The following is a 23,779-nucleotide window of genomic DNA, read 5'->3' on the forward strand; positions in this document are numbered from 1 at the left end:
ACAAAAACCAAACTGTGACTCACAATTCTACTACAGAAAAATATGTATAAGTATACAGAGAAGTATAATGTAAGGAAAGAACACTAGGTATGGAGGCAGGAAAGATAGGAACTAGGGAAGGCTGAATGGAGGTATTGGCATCAGAATGGAGTTTAAAGGGAAGATAAAGCATTTAAGAGGGAAGATGAGGGAATACCTTTAAAGAATGGATGAAATCAGTGAAGGAAGAAGAGGGAATACTGGCTGAGGGAGCATATGGAAGTTCAGTTTGGTTGGAAGAGAAAACTTTTTTAGTTTTAAAATTTATTTGGTGATTTTATTTTACACATTATTTTATATTTATATTTATATGTATATTTTATATTTTATTTTTATCACATTAATTTCTCTCTATACCCTTTTCCTCCTCTCCTAACACCATTACAAATCATCCCTTTTGAACTGTGAAAGAGAATTTTTACTCTGTTGTCTATCCTGAGTTAACACTAACTTAAGTACCTCACTAGATTGTGAAGATAGGATTAACTTTTCTTTGTCTACCTTTTGATTGAATCAACACAAGCTTGAACTAGGTGAAGGAGCTCCCAAACCACCTAGTGAATTCATACCCTCAGAAACTCTATCAGCCAGGATGATTATTCACCTCTTCAGAAGGTGAGATTTCGAAAATTTACACCCTTAGATGAGAACTTAACCTTCAGAAGGTGAGAAGTTGATCCCACAGACACCGCCCCCGGGCAGTGCTAGACAATTTGGAAATTGTGATTGGCCCTTGTGAAGAGGGGCAGGGACAAGAAGTCACCATAAAAGCAAACCCTGAACTCCCTCAGAGATGGTCTTTGAGGAGACAGTCTGAAGAGACTGTCTTCTGGAGATAGTCTTCTGACTGCGGAGAATATTCAAGGGAGTTTCACTGGAGACTGCAGCTTGGATTGTGAGCTTGGAGCTCGGCTTCAACTTAGACTCTGACTCCTGGACTACTTTACTGGGGGAGTGAAAGGCTGACTCCTTTCCTAGTTTCCTAAGAGACTAGCTTCCATCTTGGAGGAAGCCACGTGGTTACTAACCACCAGCATCCCTGGTTGAGAGCTAATTAATCTCTGCCTGGATTAAGTAGACTTAGAGTAAAACATTTAGGTTGATAGGATAGATAGCCTCTCTAACCCCCTCACATTTCTCTTCTTTATTGGTGCTTCTCTATTTGTATATATTTGTAAATAAATTTTTGAATTGAGATATAATAAATATTGGCAACCACATAATTTCATAAAATTACTGCCCAACCATTAATTTTTACCTTTACAAAGACCAAAAAAGAAAGAAAATGAGGAGTTCAGCAAAATCAACCAATATATCAACAAGATCTGACAATAAATGCAACATTCTATACTCACAGCATTTCTTCCATCTCCTTCCCAAATAACTGAAGTAGGTGTATTTTTCAACTCTTTTTCTAAAATAATTTTGCTTATTATAATTACATATTATAGATCAGAAATTTATTTCATTAAGATGGGCAAAGTAGGATGGAGCCAGATCATTATCATGTGGCACAAATATAGCAATTTGGTTTAGATTTGAATCCAGATAACTTGTCCTCTATAATTTAGGAATATTGTATCTCTTGATTATATCATAGACATTACTTTCAAATCAATTCAACTTAATATGCATTTATTAAGTATTTTCTATGAATAAGAAACTCTTACACAGTAGGGGCCTGAACTAAAAACAAACAAACAAACAAAAAAAAAAAAACAAGCAAACAATCTATTCCTTGAACTCAAGGAATTCACAAACTACTTATAAAATACTTATACACAAAGCAAACCTATTTTTTTTTTTGTGGGGATGGGGAGAAGATCTTGTGTAAAAGAAGGTGGTGGGTAGTTAAGTTGAACCCTGAAGAGGAGCTAGATCTATAAGTAGAAGTAAATAGAAAGTGCATTTCAGGCATAGAGAATAGCTTGTAAATGTACAAGGAGGCAGGACATTGAATGTTCTGTACCATAGCAAGTAGGTCAGATAGGCCAGACCATAAAGTGCAGAAGAAGGAAGGAATATGAAATAAATCTGAAAAGAGAAGACGAGAGCTGGGCAGTGAAGTTTTAAACTTCAAGTCAGAGGAGTTTGTATTTTATCCTAGAGGCAGTGGGAAACCACTGAAGATTCTTGATCAGGAGAATGACAATGTCAGACTCATGCTCTAGATGGCTATGTAGAAGATGGACTGGAGAGGATAGTGACCAAATACAGACTGACCAATTCAGATGCCACTGCAATGGTTCAGGTCAAGAGGTGATGAAGTTTCAAACTAGGAAGATTAACTTATCATTGGAGAAAAGGGACGAGTATAAGAGATTTTGTAGAGTAGATAAAACTGAATAAGACCCAGCAATGATTCAGGGATAGAACTCAGGTTGTGTACCTGGGTGATAAACAAATGCCCTCAGTAGAAGTAAGGAGGTTGGAAGAATAGGAAAGCTTAGGCAAAAAGATAAGAGTTTCATTTTAGATATACTGAATTTGAGATATAAATGTCTTAGCAGATTAGTGAAGCAGGACTGGAACTCGAGAGAGAGGAGGGCTAGCTATATAGATTTAGAAGTTACCATGATAATTTCTAGGAATGTGTCTGTGAAAAGGGATAGATTCTCTGAGGAACAACAGCTCTGAGGGATGCTATTATCTTAACTGCTAATTTGACACAGTGTATACTATCTTCCTTTGCTATTTATTTTATGTCCGTTGTTAGACAATATAGTACAATAGAACACTGGCACAGAAAGAACAGAGTTTTTAGTTCTGTTTATGCCACCATCTAGCTATATGGCATTGAATAAAATATACTATCACTCTGGGCTTCATTTTGCACATCTGTAAAATGGAGAAAATCAGCTTGTTGCTTATGCTTCGATAGTGATTCAAAGTTTGGAAAGTATTTCTCTCATGACAACCAAGTGAGGTTAGAAATGTTAAGCTTCACAAATATAAGTTCCTTAAAGGCAGGACCTATGTCTTATATCATATTCTTTTTTTTTTTTAAAAACCTTACCTTCCATTTTAGAATAAATATAAGTATCAGTTACAAGGCAGAAAAACGTTGAAGGCTGGCAATTGGGTTTAAGTAACTTGCCATGGGCCACACAGGAAGTATCTGGGGTCATATTTGAACCCAGGACTTCCTGTCTTCTGTCTGTCTATCCATTGAGTAATCTACTTGCCCCAACCATGTTCTTTTGAGCAATATTAAATACCTACTTTGCAAGTCACTGTCCTAGGGACCCATATATAAAGATAGATATGACTTGGCCACTGTAGTAACCAAAACTGGTCAATTCATATGATTTAGATTGATAGATTTAGAGTTGGAAGGGGCCTGTGAAGTTATCCTTTCTAACCTCCTCATTTTATAGGTGAGGAAACTGAAGCCCAGAGAATTAAATGACTCACACAGTATGACCCAGATATTCAGCAGCAGAGGTGAGATTCACGCCCAGGGTCCCTGATTCCAAATCCATCACTTTTTCCTTTTCACCATGCTCCTTCTTTCTGCTACGTGGCTACTGCCCTAGCTCAGACCCTTATAATCTCTTTCTGGGACATTTAGAAAAGCATCCTAATTAGTCTCTCTGTTTCTAGTATCACTAAGCCATTCTTCACACAGCTACCAAAATAGTTTTCTTAAGACTTAAGCCTGACATAAACCTGTATATTTCCCTGTTCAAAATCCTTTAGAGGCTCCCTATTGCCTCTAGGACAAAATATAAACTCCTTAGTATGGCTTAGTATGTCACAAACTATGTAGACACTATTTTTTTTCTCCTTCCCCCTTGAAAATTCATAAAACTTTGCTTGCCATAGGCTGTTTCTGCTCTAAGCATACTCCCTCTGTAGCACCCTCATCTTATCTTTCATTATAATCTACCAGGCTGAAAACTTCTAGTCTTGTGCTTACTGGAGAAGTGTCATTGTCCAATCCCAGGCTGTCCGTAATACCAGAATATCAGATAGAAAAACCAATGAAATAGTTCTAAATGAACTGTTCTTCCCTATAAAACCCATGACTTGACCCAGAATATGGGAAGCCTGGGGATGCCAAGACCAAAGAACAGTCTAATGCTTTCCCCTCTTAGACAGTTACAAGATAGGTTTATAAATACCTTCAGATTGTTTTAATGTAACTCCAGTGTCAACTTTTTAGAAAGCAATAATACCTAGAGTCACAGAATGTTAGCCCTAGAATGGACTAGAGATATCCTAGTGCCAGTGTTCTTAACCTGGGGTTTGGAAACTTAAAAAAAATATGCTTTTTGATCATTGTATTTCAATATAATTGGTTTTCTTTTTATTAATTCTATGTATTGTATTTTTATGCATTTAAAAATGTTGTGGAAACTTATTTAAAAATTTCCTTTTTAGCTTCTCTAGAAGAATTAAAAAATAGTTCTTCTAAAGACATTTCCAAAATCTTAAGAGAAGCACCTTAGAAATGTGTGTGATAGAAGACAAAAAGGCTTTTCTTAAAGAAATTACTTAAGAGAAGAGTACCTTGAGAACTTGGAACTCTGTATGACTTTGTCCTAGCTTACCTCCCCATTCACCTGAAGTATGTGGTACCATTCTTCTCCTTTAAAGACTAATATATCAATAGAACTGAGGGGATTCCTTTGTTTTATTAAGAGAGGCATGATCTCATAGATATGAGAGGCAATTTGGTTACCCAACCAAATTAATTATGGAATTATGGAATGTTAACCTAAATGGAATTTTAATGTTTTTTTTTTCCTTATTCAACATTCTAATAAATGTCTTGGGATAGAGTCATGTAGGAGGGAATGGGGGAACCATGTCATGCTGGATATCTCTCTAAGCCAGAAACAGCTTGGATTTTTAGAAGACTGGTATCAAAAGTCAGATTAGGGTATCAAGATTAATATTTTTTCTTCAACAACATTATTCTAAGAAAGTGTCATCAAACTGTTAAAGGAGTCTATGACATACAAAAAGTTAAGAATCTTTTAGCTAATTTAACCTTCTTATTTTATCAATAAGGAAAACAAGACCTAAAAATGCTTAAAAAAAGAAAAAAGTCTGAAACGTAACAATTAAATCATTGAAGAACTGAGAATAGAATCTAGATCTCTTTGTACTGAATCTGTGCTCTTTCCATTTTCTCTGTTAAATTTTTTTTTTAACTTTCAGTTTTGTTAATCTCCCTTGATTTTTCAAGATTTCAATTTTGGTACTTAAAAAGGATTTTTTAATTTGGTATTTTTCTAGTTTTTTTTTTTAATTTGTATGCCCAATTCACTCATCTGTTCTTTCTCTCTTTCATTAATGTAAACATTTAGACATATAAAATTTCCCCCTGACAACTGCTTTTGCTACATCCCAAAAATTTTGGCATGCTGTCTTACTGTTGTCATTATCTTTAATGAAATTATTGTTCCTATGATTTGTTCCTTGACCTACTCATTCTTTAGGATTAGAATATTTTGTTTCCAATTAATTTTTAATTCATGCTTCAAAGGCCTAGCATAGAAAATAATTTTTATTTTATTGTGATCTTAAAAGAATAGATTTAATATTTCTGCTTATCTCCCCAACAACCTGAAGTATCTGGTACTATCCTTCTCCTTTCAGAATTAAATTATATCAATGGAAGTGAATAAGTTCCTTTGCTCGGCTAGAAGTGGAATGATCCCACTTTTTTATGCCCTAATATATGGTCATTTTAGGGGGGAGGGGTAAAAAAGATAATATTCCTTTCTACAATCCCATTCATTTTTCGCTGGAGGTCTAGCCTATTTAACTTTTTAAAAATCCTACTCATTTTCTTAGCTTTTTATTTATTTTACAGTTAGATCTTTTCCATTTTATTTGGATCCCTTTTCTCCAAAGAAAGTATACACAAGAACAAACCAAAATATCAGAAAAAAAATCACATTTATAGTTCAGTGGGTATTACAATCAAGTGTAATCAACATAAGATGTCTTGGGACTATTTCATGCATAGAAAAGTCTGAAAACATGGAATTTAATATTGTATGCTGCATGAAATACCAAGAGATATAAAGCTGTTAATCTGTTCTAGAGTTTGTTTTTTTTTAATGAAGGGGTTTGTTTGAAGGGGCTGATAGATAATAGTAAGCCTCTCTCATGCTTATGTAGTATAAGCTCTGAGCATTGTTCCAAATAGTTTCCTAGAATAACTGAACCAATTCAATAATTCAAACTGTATTAACAATGTTAATTAACAGACCTCCCATCTCTAGGCCTGGCTCTCAATTCACTGTTCTTGTTTTCCTGCAGCTTCTCTAATGATTATAACTATTTTCTTTCTTTCCTTCTTTGCCAGTGTGATGGCTAGGAGATGGAACCTCGAAGTTGCTTTAATTTATATTTCTTTATTAGTGATCGGGAATATTTTTTTCGCATCCATCATAATCTTTGAAACTCAATTTAATACCAAAGAATTCATAGATCAAGAAGTGAAAGAGCCTTAAAAGCCACCTAGTCTGACTTTTTCATTTTAAAGATGAGGAATGGGGCCAGCTGGGTAGCTCAATGGATTGAGAGCCAGGCCTAGAGATGGGAGGTCCTAGGTTCAAATCTGGCCTCAGACACTTCCCAGCTGTGTGACCCTGGGCAAGTCACTTGACCCCCATTGCCTACTCTTACCTCTCTTCTGCCTTGGAGGCAATACACAGTGTTGACTCCAAGACAGAAGGTAAGGGTTTAAAAAAAATAAAAAAAGATGACGAATCTGAGGCCCAGTGAGATGAAGTGAGTTAACCTAATGACATACAGAGTAATTAGTGGAGGCAGAACTTGAGTTCTAGGGCTAGGCTTCTTTCAATTTATCAGGCTCCCTTCTTGGGATTCCTTTCTGGAGATCGAGGGGCTGCAGATATGTTGTTTAAGCTGGTGCAGCATATCTTGGAACTCTCCTCCTCAAGAGAAGAACAAGTCCTGATACATTATGTCATGAAATTCTTGATACAGCAGCACCTCAGTTAAGGGTGATGTAGTTGCATACAAGACCAGGAGAGTATTTTAGGTAGGCTACAGTACATTCTATCTTTCAAGCTATCAGATATGTTAATAATAGACTAAAAAAACGGATATGTGAAAACTGACTTACTGTGAGAAGAAAAAGTTAACTGAATGATAATCAATATTCTTTATACCTTAAGGACACCAACTCATCGCATGAAATATTTAGGAAGAAACATATCTACTGAAGAAATCTGTTAAAATTTAATGTTTATCAAAGCCTATTTTGAAATTTTTGATTTGGTGCTTTTAAATTGACAATACTGATGAATTTTGCAGGTACTGTTTTCTGTGTATATGTGAATACATATATTTTACTATTACAAAAGCAATACCACAGGTATGAGAGTACACATTGCTCTCATATTTTGTTGGGATGGAGTTAATTGGGGAACCTATGGGAAAATGAATGCTCAAACAATCAGAGATAATAATCAAATGACTCCCAATGGAGACAATGAGAAGGAGGGTCCCTCAGGCATTCAGTCCAGGCTTCTTTGGAGCTTGCTGGTAGACAGATTAGCAAACACTACCCACCTAGGTAGAACTGCTCTCCCTCCTATAGTGAGGGGATGAAACAACTAGGAAAGCTCTCCCAACTGAAGAATCTATTCAACCTTTAAGATTTTCATGGGTTTATGAACTGATCCTTTCTTCTAGGTTCAGCTGCAGATTGGATAGTCTCAAGGGAACCTACCACAACACAAGCTGCTCCAAGATTCATGTCCATCTCCCAGCAAGAATGTTTTCATTGTGTAACACACTCTGGCCTGCAGCTTAAATCTTATGACAAAATGTTCTAGGTCCCCTGAGAAGTGTTTAATAGATACAGAACTTTTTCTGTTGTGCAAAAGAATGACAATATGATGTTTCTTTGTAAATATAGAAATAATGCCTCTGACCTAATGTTCACAGGGCACATACTTAAAATTCGTTTTCTTATAGTGCTTGGAAAGCAATGACCTTTATTTCCTGATCCTAATTGTGACCAATGGTAAATATCTGTGAGATGGGTAAAGAGAATAGCAAAGCTAAACAGCCTATACAAAAGGTTAGGGTATAAACTCCCAAACTATATCCAAATGAATTAATCAGCACCAAACTCAAACAAATAACATCCTCCTATTAATGTGACTACATAAATTAAGAATTTTACCTCTTCAAATTCAGCAATGCCCAAGGTATTCCAGAGGGAGTATGAAATGCAGGAAGTAATTTTTCTCCAAGTTCCACTGCTTTCCTTCGAAATATCTGAAAAGTTAAACAGTTTAATAAACTAAAAATCAAAGTAAAATAATAAAACATATGCTACCTCATTAGATTAAGGGGCCTCATTTAAAACTTTATAAAAAGAAAGAAAAATGTATCTAGCTATTCTTTGTGGTCCTCCACCAAAGTTCTACTCTGATGTTTGCTTCATCAAGTTATGGTTGAAAACTCTGGTTTCCTACTGCCTCTATCAGTGATTCCAAAGGCTTACAACCCTAGAACATGAAAGTCTATGTGTTCTATCATTCAAAGAACACCCTAGCTAAGTTTGAAGAGGCTCATCATCCAAGGGCTGATCACCTGGCAATAATTTTTTTCAGCCCCAGCAACTTCTGAAGCCTTTTCATAAATTGTGAACTGCTTTATGGAGGGAGTACCAAGAAGAATGAAATCCTACATCTGTGGTGGCAAACCTATGGCATGAATTCCAGAGGAGGCACCCAAAGCCCTCTTGCCCCAGAACAGAGTTTGCTAGACTTCATTACTAGAAAGCTAGAGGTACGTGGGGCTCTCCTTCCTTTTCCACAAGTGCCTGAGGACATAGTCTGCCCCTCTAAAAGTTTTGCCATCACTGTCCTAGATCCTGAAAGTCGTATAGAATGGCTAAATCAGCTGCATCTATAAATCTAGTTTTCCCTTTTACTGATGACACGGATAAAAAGGTGTGGGACTAAAACCTAGAACAGGGGTCGGCAACGTATGGCTCTCGAGCCATATCTGGCTCTTTTGAGGGCCAGATATGGCTCTTTCTGCAGGAGCCATAAAGTCCATTTTTTTTCAGGCGCTGTTACAGGAGCGGCACTGTGAGCACTGTATGGCTCTCACGAAATTACATTTAAAAAATGTGGCGTTTATGGCTCTCATGGCCAAAAAGGTTGCCGACTCCTGACCTAGAGGATAACCAAAAGAAGAATAGTAAGATCTTGGCAAGTTTTTCAGGTAGTCATTAATGACCCCAGCAAGGCAATCTCTATAGTCTTTCACATTAAGCAGGAGCTGCTGTGTTCCTATTATCTAATCTTGTTCCATTCTTTCTTTTTTCAGTCAATTCTGTAGTCACTTCACCTGAACAAAGCTAGCAATGTAGCTTGCAGGTTTGAAGAATAAAAGAAATGGCAGCACTAATGATTCCAGGTGCTTCCTGAATACTTTTCCTGTGGAATTTAGCTCACGTTTTTTGTGAGTCAAAAGGAAGATGGAAACTCTCTGACACGGTCCTACTATATATAATGTAATACTTAAAACACATTTACAGCTGTCTTAAGCACTTTTTGCAATAATGAAGAAATAAAAACAAGGCAAACGTTTGTCACTTAAGAAATGAATAAATAAATTTTGTAATTAGGTGGCATGGTAGATAAAGTACTGGACTTGGAATCAGGAAGACTTATCTTCCTGACTTCAAATCTGGCCTCAGAAATTACTAGCTGTGTAGCCCTGAACAAGTCCTATTTGCCTCAGTTCTTCATCTATTATATGAACTGGAAAAGAAAATGGCAAAACACTTCAGAATCATTGCCAAGAAAACTCCAAGTGGGATCACAAAGAGTTGGAAATGACTGAAGGTATGTGTGTAAATAAATTTTGTCACAAGAATACTATAGAATATGCTATTATAGGAAAAGATGAATAAGAAGATTACAGAGAAAGAAGGAAAACTTAAATGGACTGATACAGAGAAAAAGGGACCAGGAAAACAATACGTTACAACTACTACAATGTAAATGGAAAAAATAACTAACAAAAATGAACATTGCTATTATAAACATCAATTCTAGCCTCAAAGAAGAAATGGCAAGTCTTCCTTCTTTACAAAAGTAGGGGAGATGAATGTGGAATACTGCAGGGACTTTCAAGTTAGGTTGATGTGTTGGCTAGGTTTATGAAACTGCTTTGTCCTCCCTTCCCTTTCCTCCTCTCAACTGTTTTTTTATTCTTTGTTATAAAGGATGGCTGCAAACCCGGGGAAGGAAGGAAAGAGAATATATTTGGAAAGGAAGATGATAATGAAAACAGAGTATATTAATAAAAATTAAAAACAAAAATTAGAATTACAGCTGCCTGGTTGGTCTTGGATTGAAATTTAAATCTCCTTTAACCTAAACAGTTTCCATAATGTTTTGATGACAATTTACTGAAGGTAAGGAAAAGGAAACCTATTTGAGGTTATCAGGAGGTATAGGCTCTATTGGTAACTTTGTTGTTCTCTAGTTGGGTGACTTTAGCTAAGTCATTTCATTTCTCTTGACCTTTGTTTCCTCAGCTGTAAAGTCTGGAGGTTGAACTAGATGTTCTTTAAAGCCCCTTACCAACAGGCACAAACAGTAAAAAATGAAGGATGTATAAATTCTTTTTTTACCATTAGAATTTTTTTTTTAACCCTTGTACTTCGGTGTATTGTCTCATAGGTGGAAGATTGGTAAGGGTGGGCAATGGGGGTCAAGTGACTTGCCCAGGGTCACACAGCTGGGAAGTGGCTGAGGCCGGGTTTGAACCTAGGACCTCCTGTCTCTAGGCCTGACTCTCACTCCACTGAACTACCCAGCTGCCCCCATTAGAATTTTTTAAAACAAAGATCTCTTCCTGAAAAAAAGTTCTGAATGTTATCTATCTGACGGAGAGATGCAACTTTTCAGCGTAAAATTAAATAGAACTATAAATATGTCCATAAAAGAGTCTGCCAAATAGAAGTTACTAAGACCTTGATCCAGCACTGCTGCTTTTCACCTTCAACATTTCATGAGTTTCTGATTCTAGAAGAGAGAAGTATATGAAAAAATCTATTGTCTTTTTACCTCCCAGGAATGAAGGTCAAGAAACTTGTGAGTTATCTTTTACTTCTCTAGCCCCGTTCAAATTTAAATTCAAGTACTATTTTAAAAACTAACTGAAATATGATCATGAATATATATTACACTTAATATTATCTCAGACTTATACATGACTTCTAAAGGCCAACCTACCCCCTTAAATTTCCTTCATCCTCAAAAGTCATCTTCTTAGGAATCTGTAATATTCTCTCCATCCATTTTTTCCATGTCCTTTATCCCTTTCTATTGCCACTCTCTACCAATGATCATTTGCCAAATCATCGGATCATAGGCTAAGTCCATAAGACTACGTACTCAACTGTCTATTCTTTTCTTTCAACATTAGAGAGGAGATCCATTTCATTTTACATCAACTCACCTCTCCTGTACTCCAAATTGATTTTCTCATCCACTTTAATCCAAATAAACACCTATTAAATACCATAGCTCCTCCTTGAGCTATTCAAATACTAGCTATCCTTCAGAGAATAGGTAAACTAGGTACTTCCTTAACTAGGTACCATTTCTCATCTCTGCTTCTTAAAAAAGCATTACTTCCTCAAAAAATCAGTTCAAGCGCATGGGTAGGGGGGTGCGGGGGGGGGGGTTGAAGGGGAAAGGAGGAGCATGAATCATGTAACCATGTTAAAAATGAATATTAATAAATGTAAAAAAAAATCAGTTCAAGAGTCATCTAGAGAGGTCCTTTCTTGCTTCTCTTAGATGCAAGTAAAATACTTTCCCCTCCTCCACCCATTATCTTGTAGCTACTTTGCATATATTTTGTGGAGAAAAAAAATAGCATTTTCTTGTGTTACTAAAATGGCAACCCTTATCTTTTCTTTGGGAGCTTTCCTTTCAACCATTTACTGGACTTTTAGAATCTTGAATTGAGCTGATTAGGCCTCTCCTTAAAAGAACTCAAGTTAAGTCTAGTAATTAGCTATCCTTTTATGCCAGAACAATACTCTATTGGTCCACTTAAATGCAGCAGAATGTTGTATATTGACTATGTAATCCAAACCCTGTCCTGCTGTTTAGCTATATCACCATCATTACTACCACCACCATCACTTTCATCATCATGAACATTTATATACTGCTTCTTATGTGCCAAGCACCATGCTAAGCAATTTACAAATAGTATCTCATTTGATCTTCAAAACAACCTTGGGAAATAAGATGTTATTATGATCTCTATTTTACAGAGGAAACTGAGGCAAAGAGAGGTTGAATGAGTGCATTCCAGAGTCTTAGAGCTAGTAAGTGTCTGAGTTGACTCAAATCTTCCTTATTCCAGGGCTGGTACTCTATCCACTTCATTATGTATATAACCAAGTACTATTTCCTGAGGAAATAGAAGTAATTCAAAAGCAAGGAGTTTTTTTTTTAGTATGTTTATAAACCTTTCCTTTTTAGTCTGGCTCCTTAGCTTATTTGACATCCAATCTGTGAACCTGCTGGCAGGTTAGAACATTCTGGCTGAACAACTTATACGTATAAAGTCATTTCCTTCCATATAACATAAACTCCTTGAAGGCTCAGGCTAGTTCACTTTCATTGTATGCTGACTGACTGGCTCTGTGCTCAGCATAGGGGAGGCACTTGGTAAATGCCTACTGATTGATTTCTCCCAGTTCCTATGGTATTTTACGGTAGTACCACTCAATTTAATAACTGACTAAATACTGCTTTGTACTAATCTTTTTTTCCTAACAGTTTTCTATACCTCAATAAACTTAAGAGTACTTATTGTTCATCCTTCATTTTTTGAGGAGGACCAAGGATATTACGAGGTGGTATCTTGACAAAAGTCCGAGTGATTGGTGATAGCTGGGGACTGAGTGGATGACCTTGATTTCTTTGATGTCTGATCAAACCTTGGTGCCTTCTTCTACTTGCCTTCTTGGCTGATGGAACAATTGTTCTCATCTACTCATTCCACTGGGGTAAGTCTTCACATGCTTGGGGTACATATCCTCTTAACTGACTGATACCTTCAACCTGGTTTAATCCATATGTTGAGAAGGTTTTATTGCAGTGTGGTTGCAGCATGCTATATAGCTTCGTGGAGTCACATTGAGAGCTGGGTGAAAGTTGTAAACCAAAAGTGGAAAGAACCTTGAAAAAGTCCCAATAAGTCCCAACACCAGAGCAATTATGGAGCCCTGGATTTGGACTTGGGTTTGAATACCAGTGTCTTAATATTTGTATGCCCTTGGGCAGGTTACTTTACCTCTTTGACTTCAGTCTACTCATTTGCAAAATGAGAGGACAGCAGATGATCTCTATGGTCTCTTCCAGACTCTAAGTCCTAGGACTCTATAAACATTGTTTCTAACTTTTATTGGTATTTTTCACATCTCTTAAAAATTGTTCACATTTAAAAATCCATCTAATGAAATCCATCAAACTCTTCACATTATATTCATAGATAGAACTTGACAAGGCATTAAATAAGATATATTGCTTTCTTTGATTTACTGAATTGCTGCTCCCAGTAGACCTATGAATAAATATTTAAATGCTAGAGCAAAGAGTAAGAAAATGAATACATTTCAAGTTTGAATTGATCATCAGATACCAAAATTTCTATTGAACTGGTCATTCTGATTATATAGACAATATCTGTTCAAAAGAAAGACTTGAATCCAGTTTATCCTGGCACCAAGATCAGCTCTCTCTACCCACTATGTCAAACTGCCTCTTTTTTCCTGATTTCAGTTTTAAAAAATGTTTATTCATTTGTTTATTAATACCCATCCTTCCCTATTTTTCCTCCTCATTCTAGAGAATGCATCACTTGACAAAAACATGTACATATAAACTATGTTTTAATTGTTTTTCTTTATCTGTTCTTTCGCTGGTTACATACATACAAGTCATTCTTCAAATAATATTTCTGTTGTTGTAAATAATGTTTTCTTGGTTCTGAATGTTTCACTCTTCATAATTTCATGTAGATCTTCCAATGATTTTTTAAAAAAACAACCTACACATCATTTCAAACCGCCTCTTTAAACAATTCTAGATTATTAAAAATAAAACTTTGCTATGATATAGGTGCCTGTTCATATATATATATGTATATATATTTAAAATTATGTTCATTATTGCTTTCTTCAAATCTTAGCTATATTATCCAGTATCTAAACTTCTACCATTGCTCAAATCATTTATTCATTGGGTATTTATCAATGGCTAAGAGAATGAATTTTTCTGAGTATTATAGTTGACATATAAACATTTATAATATAAATTTCATATGCTGAAAATTTAGTACTGGAGAGAAATGATTCATATGTCAACATAAAAAGTTAAGTAATAATAACTGCATCAATTTAAACTAACTCTTAAAGCGTAAATCATAACGGTTCTGCAGCATGTGGCTCATTGGCTGGCATTAACTTGATTGATGGTATCTTTAAAAATTTCCATTTAAAAATAAGAGGATTTTAAGTATCATATTATCCAAATGTCACATTACATAACCAACACTGCATCTGTTTTCAATAGATGAGTTTTTCGTTCTTCTATGGAATCATAAACAGAACAATAAGTGAATGCCTTGTTTTGTTAAAAATCAGCACAAGATTACCAAAATATTACACAATTACACACTGTTCTTATTAGGGAAGAATTTTAAAAGTATTAATCAAATGGAAACAAATAGATTAAGAAGATTTTCCTTTTTCTAATCCAAATATACACAGTGAACAACCAATACTAAAAAGAACTCCTTAATTTCCTTTCTTTTTTTTAATTTAAATTTGTTTGTTATACTAAAATCCCCAGTTAACTCCCTCCTTGATGGCAATGCTAAAGCTGGTAACAATGTGATAATTTAAGTACTTTCAAAGATATTTAAAAAGCACATTTCAATACAGCTTAAATATATTTTCCAGGGGAAGTCTTTTCTAGACTTCTAATCTACTTTTATATAAGTATCAATGACCAGCATTAGCAGTTCACTTTAGAATCATAGGATCTTAATGGTCATCTAGTTCAACTCCCTTATTTTCTGAAGAAACTGAGGTGTGGTGGCTTGTCTAAAATAACTCAGGCAGTGTCAGTGACGGGAATTGAAATCTGGTCCCTTAACTCTAAATCCAGTCCTCTTTTCCATTGCAGCATAATACCTCCTCTTATTCCCCTGACTAGCTTCTTCAGGTAGAATAGGTGAAATAAAGTTAAAAAAAAATTAGAAAAGAAAACTGTATCATTTTACAAATACCTAGGAAATAACTGTATGAGCAATTAGGTGGTATATTGGATTAAAAAAAAAATGCCAGGCCCGATGTCAAGAAGATTCATCTTCCTAAGTTTAAATCTGGCCTCAGACACTTAATAGCTGTGTGATCCTGAAAAAATCATTTAATCCTGTTTGCCTTAATTTCTTCATCTGAAAAATGAGCTAGAAAAGGAAAACACTCTAGTATCTTTGCCAAGAAAACCCCAAATGGAGTCATAACAGTAGAGAATGACTAAAAATGTCTGAACAACAAGTTTTCTGAATACCTTCAATCTATCAAAAAAAAAAATGAGTACATGGTACTCTTCAGACAGATGTATGATCTGTGCAAGTTATTTAATTTCTGTTTCTCTCAGTTTCCTTATCTTTAAAATAGGGATAAAATCACATACTTTGCAGGGTTGTTATGAGGATCAAATGAGATATTTGTAAATCACTTTGCAATCCCTAAAGTGCTATATAAATGCTTCTGTGATAATAATAAAAATTATTATTATATTACATATACAAATTAAGCAGACTTGCTCCTACCTTCTACTGTGTTACATTCAAAGATAGAGAAATATTTAGATATACGAGACACTTGAAAACACAGATAGAAGCATTAAAGGAAACATCTATAAATATTTATGAAGTGAGCATAAGGCCTCTACAAACTTCTCTAGCTATAGGCCTTGGACAAGTCACTTTACCTAGGAAATTTGGGGTTTCTCATCTGTAAAATGGGGATATTAACCTGTTTACTTTCAAAGGAATATGATTTGGAAGCATTTAAGGCTATAGTGTGTTCTCATTTATTGGCAGAACATCAAAGTACAAAGAAGTCAGAAGAGCCAAGCTTCAAAACCCTAAATTAATATTTAGTGCCATTCTAAACCAATTGAAATGTGGACATGCTCTGAAAAGGGCCTTATTATGAACAGAACTTTCCACATAATAGATTCATAGTGAGTACCTTTTAATACATGTTGTGCTCTCTGTTTAACTAAACAGAGAGTTCCCATAGGAGCCACGCTAACTTTTTTCTTTACAAGTTTCCCTGTTTTCTTCTTCAGTGAAGCAATTTGTAATAACATATATAGAATTTTTTTAGAGCCTCCTATCTATCCCTTCTGAGGCCTCTGGATTATAAGCAAATTCTATCTGAATCCTTTCTCTACTTTTCTAAAGGATAGGCTATGTTTTATTTGGCACCACACACTCTAAATTGCTGTAGCTGTTTCTTTGCAAGAACTTTTCTTTCCCACATACCTGGCTAGTTCATCCTTTTGGGTCAAAATTAAATCCAGAGTAGTTGTTTCTTTTTGAGAAAGAAATTGTCAGTAAGGCAAATTACAAATTTATCAGATGCTCTGCTTTTAGTGGAATGAGACTTTCAGCAGATGGGCAGAACATTTGGAAGTCATCCATCATGACTATAGCTTGCCCTGTGCCAGTTTTGTGATCTCCATTAGAAAAGAATCATCCATATCTCCAGGCAGTTTATTCTATATTTCCACAACAACAGGACTTCTGTTTCTCTCTCCTTTTATCTCGGGAAGTATTCTATACCACATATCTACTTTCAATTTTAGTTGTCAATTACTATAATAGAATAGAGATGGCGTCTTAATACATGACACTACTTCTATATTCGATCTGTTCGACCTGGGTAAAGCAATAACTGGTCTCTCAGATTCTAGTCCTGTCTCTCTCTAATGTATCCTTCCCACAAGTATGAAAATAATCTTAAGACACAGGTCTGACCATTTCACCGTGGTTCTCTATTACATCTGGGATAAAATATAAACTTCATAAAACAAGGAATTATTGCATGACATTGACTAGTTCTTTTTCTGTGAAATCTTTGAGATATTAGCTACTTTATTTTAAATGTTCAAATTCACGATTACATTGCTATATAATGCCCTAAGCATATTATCTGAAGAAATCGCTATTGCTCCTGACCCTTTTACTCGCTCATTCATTCATTCACCAAATATTTTCTAAATGCTTAATATATACAAGATAATATGCTAGGTACAGGGGAGGATGGAAAGATAAGTGAGATACTGTCCCTATCCTGCAGGAGTTATTCACTCATTCATTCATGCAGAAAGAATTTATCAAGCACCTAATATATGCAATGTACCGAACTTGAATAATGTAAGATAAAATGTAATTTGTAAATAATATAGGTTGAGGGAGAAGCTGTAAAATCTCAGCAGATCATGAAAGATCTCAGATAAAATGTGGTACTTGAGACATTAAAGGGAGGCTAGGCATTAAAAGAAGCAAGGGGTAATCAGAAGTGGAAGTGAAGAGGAAGTGTTTTAGGTCTGAGAGGAGATCCTATATACAAAGACAGAGATGGGAGACTGAATTTTCATTAACAGAATATAGATGTTTGACTAAAATATAGATTATATGAAGGGAAATAATGTACAATCAACCTGGAAATATAGATTGTAGCCATATTGTGAAAGGGCTTAAATGACAAATAAAGTATGACCAAATGCAATAAGGAGTCACTGAAGCTTTTTGAGCAGAGGAGGTGACATCCACACTTTTACTTTAATCAAATCAATTTGGCATAGGCAGAGGACAGATTGAGGAGGGAGATATTTGAGGGAGAGAGACTTTTTGGGATGAAATATAAATGATTCTTTTTGGCATTTAAAACCCTTTATAATGTGGTTTCAATTTACGCATTAATCAGCTTCTCCCATCCCATAGTTCAGGCCACTTTTATTCTTTCTCATATGGACCTCATCATGTACCATCTGTATACCTTTGAGCTATCTGCCCTGATCCCCTGAAATGTACTTCCCCTCACCTTTATCTCTTAGAATCATGAGTCTCCTTCAAGATTTGGCTCAAAAGTTGCTCTATCCATGACATCTTTTTTGATTACCTTAGTTCCTAGTGCCTTCCTTCTAATCTTCTATCTCTCTCATATCTATCTACATATGTCCACATTGTCTCTATCTATAAAATATAAGTTTCTTGAGGGCAACTTCACTTTGGTTTTTGTATCTCTAGGGACTAACTGGGTGGTTGGATAGCCTAGGAAAGAGCTGATAAGGACCAGAACTATTAGCATTTTGGTCATGGGAGTAGAGAGGATGGGGATGAGAATAAGGGAAGCGAGGAGAGATTAAAAAGTTACGGATAAAAATTTTTTCTCTTACAGAGCCATATTATGAAAGCATTTAATGGCGAATATGTATTTTATACTGTAATCATTAGGAATTGATTACATATTTCTGAGAAAGGAAATGACTACTCAGTCCACTGTTTTAGGAAAGTTATTTTGGCAGCTACATACAAGACAGATGGGAAGTTAGTGAGTCTGGAAGCAAGACGACCAATGTGCAGGGTATTGTAATAGCCTCAGTGAGAGGAGTTGTATAGCAACAGAAATATTGTCTGAAGAATGACTTAAGTATGTCCACCTTTGGAGAAAGAACTGTTTAATAGAAGTAGGACATAGTTTTATATATACATATTATCTTTTTGTCAAATGATTCCTTCTCTATTGGGGGGGGTGAGGGAGAGAGGAAGGGAGTTAACTGGGTATTTTAATGTAATAAAGAAATTTTAAAAAGAAAGGAGATGAAGGCCTAAATTAGGATAGTGGATATGTGGACAGAAAATAAGAGAGGGATGTTATGAAGGTAAATAGATAAGACATAACAACTTCTTGGAAATAGGCTGTAAGATTAGGGGTGGTTGCAAGGTTGATCTGGATGATATACAGGGTGGAAAGATATTCTCCAGAGAAGTTGGGAGATGTGGAAGAGGAATGGGTTTGGAGAGAAAAATACAGCATTACATTTTATTCATGTTGCCTTTGAGGTCCCAGCAGGACATCCAACAGAGTGTAGTTTAGAAGAGGGTGGAGATAAACAGGCAAGATTATTTTGGTCTCAATGGTGTAAAAATGATAATTGAATTAATGACAACTGATAAGATCACTAAGAGAGAAGTTATATAGAGAAAGAAGGACACAGGATAGAACCTTGAGGGCCACAAGATAATCCTGGAATGCAATTGTATCTGTCTCTTACACATGGTAACTGGCCCAGAGGCAACTATGAAAGAAAAAAGATATCCTTTCAAGGCTCAGCACAAGAGCAAGGAAGGATATACAGAGCCATTTCATGACTATCTGACTGTCAATTGCTAGGGACCCAAAAGCCTTATCCCTTCAGGCTAAACAGATAAATAAGAATTAGCAGTAATTCTAGGTGCTAGAGATGCTGTGCCAAGAGTACTAAACTTAAGACAGAAGGATCTGAATGCAAATTCTGTTCTACACAATTATTAGATGCATATCTTTAGGCAAGGAACTTAAGATCTCTCTGCCTACATTTCCTTATCTGTAAAATGGGGATAATGATGGCATCTACCTTAGGATCCTAGTGAGGATCAAATGAGATAATATAATTTATAAAAGTGCTTTGTAACCTTAAAGTGCCCCATAAATATTTATTATTATATTAGTTCCCAACATGATTTATGAAACTATTGAAGGCCTCATTTGGGATAAATTACAGTAGTGGCATCCTCAGATCCCTTTTGTTGTAACCGCATGAATATGTAGGCTAAATTGAACAAGGATGCAAAGGATATGGGGCCAAATGCTATGGCACACTGTTTTTGCTAAACCATTCATTTCTGGGTGATAATATTAGTAAATGGGTGAATAAAGTATTTTTATGAAATTTAATAGAGATAAGTAACTGAGACTTTAAGAGATTAAGAGGAAGTCAGACAGTCATTAAGTTCTTAGCAAGTGCCTACTATATGCCAGGCACTGGGTACAAAGAAGGCAATGGATACAAAGAACAGCAAAAGAAAATTTGCTTTAAAGGAGCTCATAGTAGAATGAGAGAGAAAACATGTAAATAAGCATGCACAAAAAATCCTATATTGTAATAATAATAGGTAGCTTATATAGCACCTTAAGGATTATAATTTACTTTTTAAAAAAAATTTTATCTTCACCTACTAGGCAGGTGCTATTATTATCCTCATTTTACAGATGAGGAAACTGAGACAGAATGAGGTTAAATGTTTTACTGGGTGGAGGTCACAGACAGCTAATAACTATCTGAGTGAGGATTTGGACCTTGTCTTTATAGCACCAATTCCAGCTATCCACTGAGCTACTAGTTGCCTTTCCTTATACACAAGATAAATTGGAGATAATCAGCAGAGGAAAGGCATTAGAATTCAGGAGAATAAGGGCATGTTTTCAGCAGAAAGTAGAACATTAGCTGGAATTTCATGTAACATAGGGAAGCCCAAGGAGTCAGAAATAAGGAGAGGGATCAGAAACTGAGTATGGATGAAACCCTCATACTATTTTCTATACAACCTAGGGAAACAGTGCATGCACAACGATGCCAGTATGGGAGGGGAAATGACCAGAACCAAGAATGTGAAAAGTTTTAATAGACAGTTTTGTTTTGTCAAAGATTAGAGAATGGTACCGCTCCCAAAGTGCTGGGAACAGGAATAAAAGACATTTAAAACTGACCCCAAGCCTCAGTCACTTCCCAGCCGTGTGACCCTGGGCAAGTCACTTGACCCCCATTGCCTACCCTTACCACTCTTCTGCCTTGGAGCCAATACACAGTATTGACTCCAAGACGGAAGGTAAGGGTTTTAAAAAAAAACAAAAACAAACAAACAAACAAAAAAAACTGACCCCATTCCAGAAAAAGAAAGCTTTTAAAAATAAAAGCAAAGTTTAATTGTCCTTGGAAAATCCAGACTTTTCTATAAAATCAAAATGCATCTTATTCATGCAGTGGTGAGTCAGCAAACATTTTTTCTCAAAAACTATTGAATGTAAAGCACTGTGCTTAGTGTTAACAGCGTCCTACTAGCCTTTTTTCTTAATATCTAAGATATCTTTGAACTAGTAGTTAAAAGCCCTATCAAATTTTTATATTCTTTTTTTCTACAAAAAATGTTACCTTCCTTCCAAAGTAGCTAATAAAGAAAAATTCAGAAAAAAAAATCAATCACACTTAGACATTTTAAAACCTAGGACACATCTAGAATACACTAGAATATTTTGCATCCATGCACTTTGGGTTGTCTTACTGAAGGTTTGCTTCAAATATAACTCTTTGGAATGGAGAAATCCTCTTACTATTAACAGTATGAAGCTTTTTAAACGGCTTTTGATAATCCAAAGTCCATAGAGCTTGATTTGAGACTACTGAGTGGATTTTAGCCCCATCTGTTTTCTTAAGCTCTGTGCTCCTATCATTTGCATATGTGCTGGGAATAATATTAACTTCCACCTAACATTTAATAGATATAGTGGTAAATAAATACACTTTTAAAGGGAAGATCTGCAAACAGGCCATAATGAAGGAAATTCAATTATCACTAAGTAAGGTAATTTTCTTCGTGAAACAGATGTTGAAAAGAAATTTTTCTTAAAGGTGACTTTGAACATTTTACAGGCCAGTAAACTACTCATTTGAAAAACATAACTCAAGAGATACCTTAACTCACCTGCTGGTCCCTCAGCAACCCAATATAATTCAAGGGGTAAAATTAACATACTACTTACTTCTGGCATTTAAGAAGAAACTGAATGAAAAAATGTCACCCTGAAAAAATAATTGATGAGGAACCAATAAGGGAATTTAACAGTTCTAAGTTTGGAAAGCAAGATATTTCTGCATGCAACAATGTTTAAGTACAGGCATACCCTATTTGATCTTGTTAATTATTTTTCTCAAGGTGAGAACTTATAACATTACAAAGAATAGTTATTTTCTAAGAAACAAGGGCAGGAATGGGAAGACAAGCTGGTTGAGTTGAGGTTACTTGCCATCTAATTTGTATTTTGGGTGAACTATTCTGGAGATACATGACAGGGCAATGCTATATGGAGTATGCCTGAATAAAAATCTGGATATATAACTCTGTAATATTTCTCAATGAACTGAAAAGAAAAAGAACAAAAAGGCTAACTGATCGTAATACTGATAAGTGTGTTTTCCCAAAATTGTTGCTGTTTTTTCTACTAGTCATACTCACTTCAAGGTAAGAGCTTGTGTTCCTGAGATGACATTTGAAAGTGAACTGCCATAAAACAAAAACAAAACAAAAAAACAAAAAACTGCTATTTAAAAAAAAATCTCTTTGTGCAAAGAGATTAATTAATAGGATACTGGCACTAGAAAGACTATCTAGTCCAATCTCATCATTTAACAGATGAAAAAGAGAGAAGTGATCTGACCAAGGTTACAGTTAGTGGCAGAGCCAGGACTTAAGCTCCTATCCCCTTAACTTCCAGGTTATTGATTTAATAATAATGACTGTTCCAAGGGCTGTCATCCCATCAGTTTGGACTGTGAAGGTACTACCAAAAGAAAACATAAAGGTGGTGAAAAATAAAGATATGCCTTTAGAGGGTAGGCAGTGATGGAGTTAGGGGTGCAGCCAAAAGGGAGATAGTGAAAAGTGATGGCTGAGATTGCCTGTAGTATATTTATAACAGTCGGACATGGCTCGTTACAAATCACAGGGATAGGAGCGCAGCACAATACATGTAGAGGGACACATCACATGCCACATCTTATTTGCTTAGCTCTATGGAGATGGAGATGGATCATAAACACTTTCCTCTCTGTGGGGAGTGGCACATGAATCAATTCAAATCTAGCACATGCTGTAAATAGAGCTTTCTGTTTTTAAACTTGAGTAGTATCCTCTGATGGTTCAATGGGGGTGGGTGGGAAAAAGAACAGTGATAGATGTTTCTCTCAGCAGCTCACAGATGAAATTGGGGTTCTTTTGACCTTGCTCTCTTTACATTCTGTTAACTGAGGGGTATTTCGAACTAGACCTTTCTTATTTAGCCTTTCTGTTTATTCCTTTATCCAGTTCTCAGCTAAGGTCTCTCTCTCTCCCTACTCTGGACATTAGTTGATTCTACTCTCTGATTTCCAGGCCTGGAAAGTCTTGTTCCATCATGTCACTGTCATATGTACTCTTCTCCTACACTCTGGGGTCAGTCAACCTTCAGTAGAGGACACTTTGAGCCAAGTGGTAGAACAGGGCAGGCATACATTTAAATAATTAAATCCTTCTTTGTTCATTCCTGATGTTACTGCTAGGTTTTTTGAGATATGGTTATAACCTAAGCTTTCCTCCCCCCGCCCCCACTGTAAGTGAAGAAAATAGAAAAAATAAATAATAGGTATCTACATTCCAAGTTTTTATTCAGACTGAAATAACTTATTAAAGTGCTGTCAACATTTGGTAGATTTATGTGCAATTCTTAAGTGCTTTTTGGATTTCTCTAATTACATAAAAGCATACCAATTCTATTGTTATACCTACAATTCATGTTTGTTAATTCAACTATAATGTTTTA

The 23,779-nt window shown here is 35.6% G+C and overlaps 1 protein-coding gene across 2 annotated transcripts in view; it reads right to left on the minus strand.

The window, feature by feature from the left end:
- The window catches only part of MAN1A1 (mannosidase alpha class 1A member 1), a 157,724-nt gene that overhangs the window by 66,232 nt on the left and 67,713 nt on the right, over positions 1 to 23,779 (minus strand). For both annotated transcript variants that reach the window (XM_044676850.1, XM_044676849.1), the window contains one exon: positions 8,216 to 8,310. In XM_044676850.1, coding sequence (XP_044532785.1) covers positions 8,216 to 8,310 — 95 coding nt within the window. The remainder of the gene's footprint in view (positions 1 to 8,215; positions 8,311 to 23,779) is intronic.

This window comes from Gracilinanus agilis, chromosome 4, assembly GCF_016433145.1.
Source record: "Gracilinanus agilis isolate LMUSP501 chromosome 4, AgileGrace, whole genome shotgun sequence".
Classification (NCBI taxonomy): domain Eukaryota; kingdom Metazoa; phylum Chordata; class Mammalia; order Didelphimorphia; family Didelphidae; genus Gracilinanus; species Gracilinanus agilis.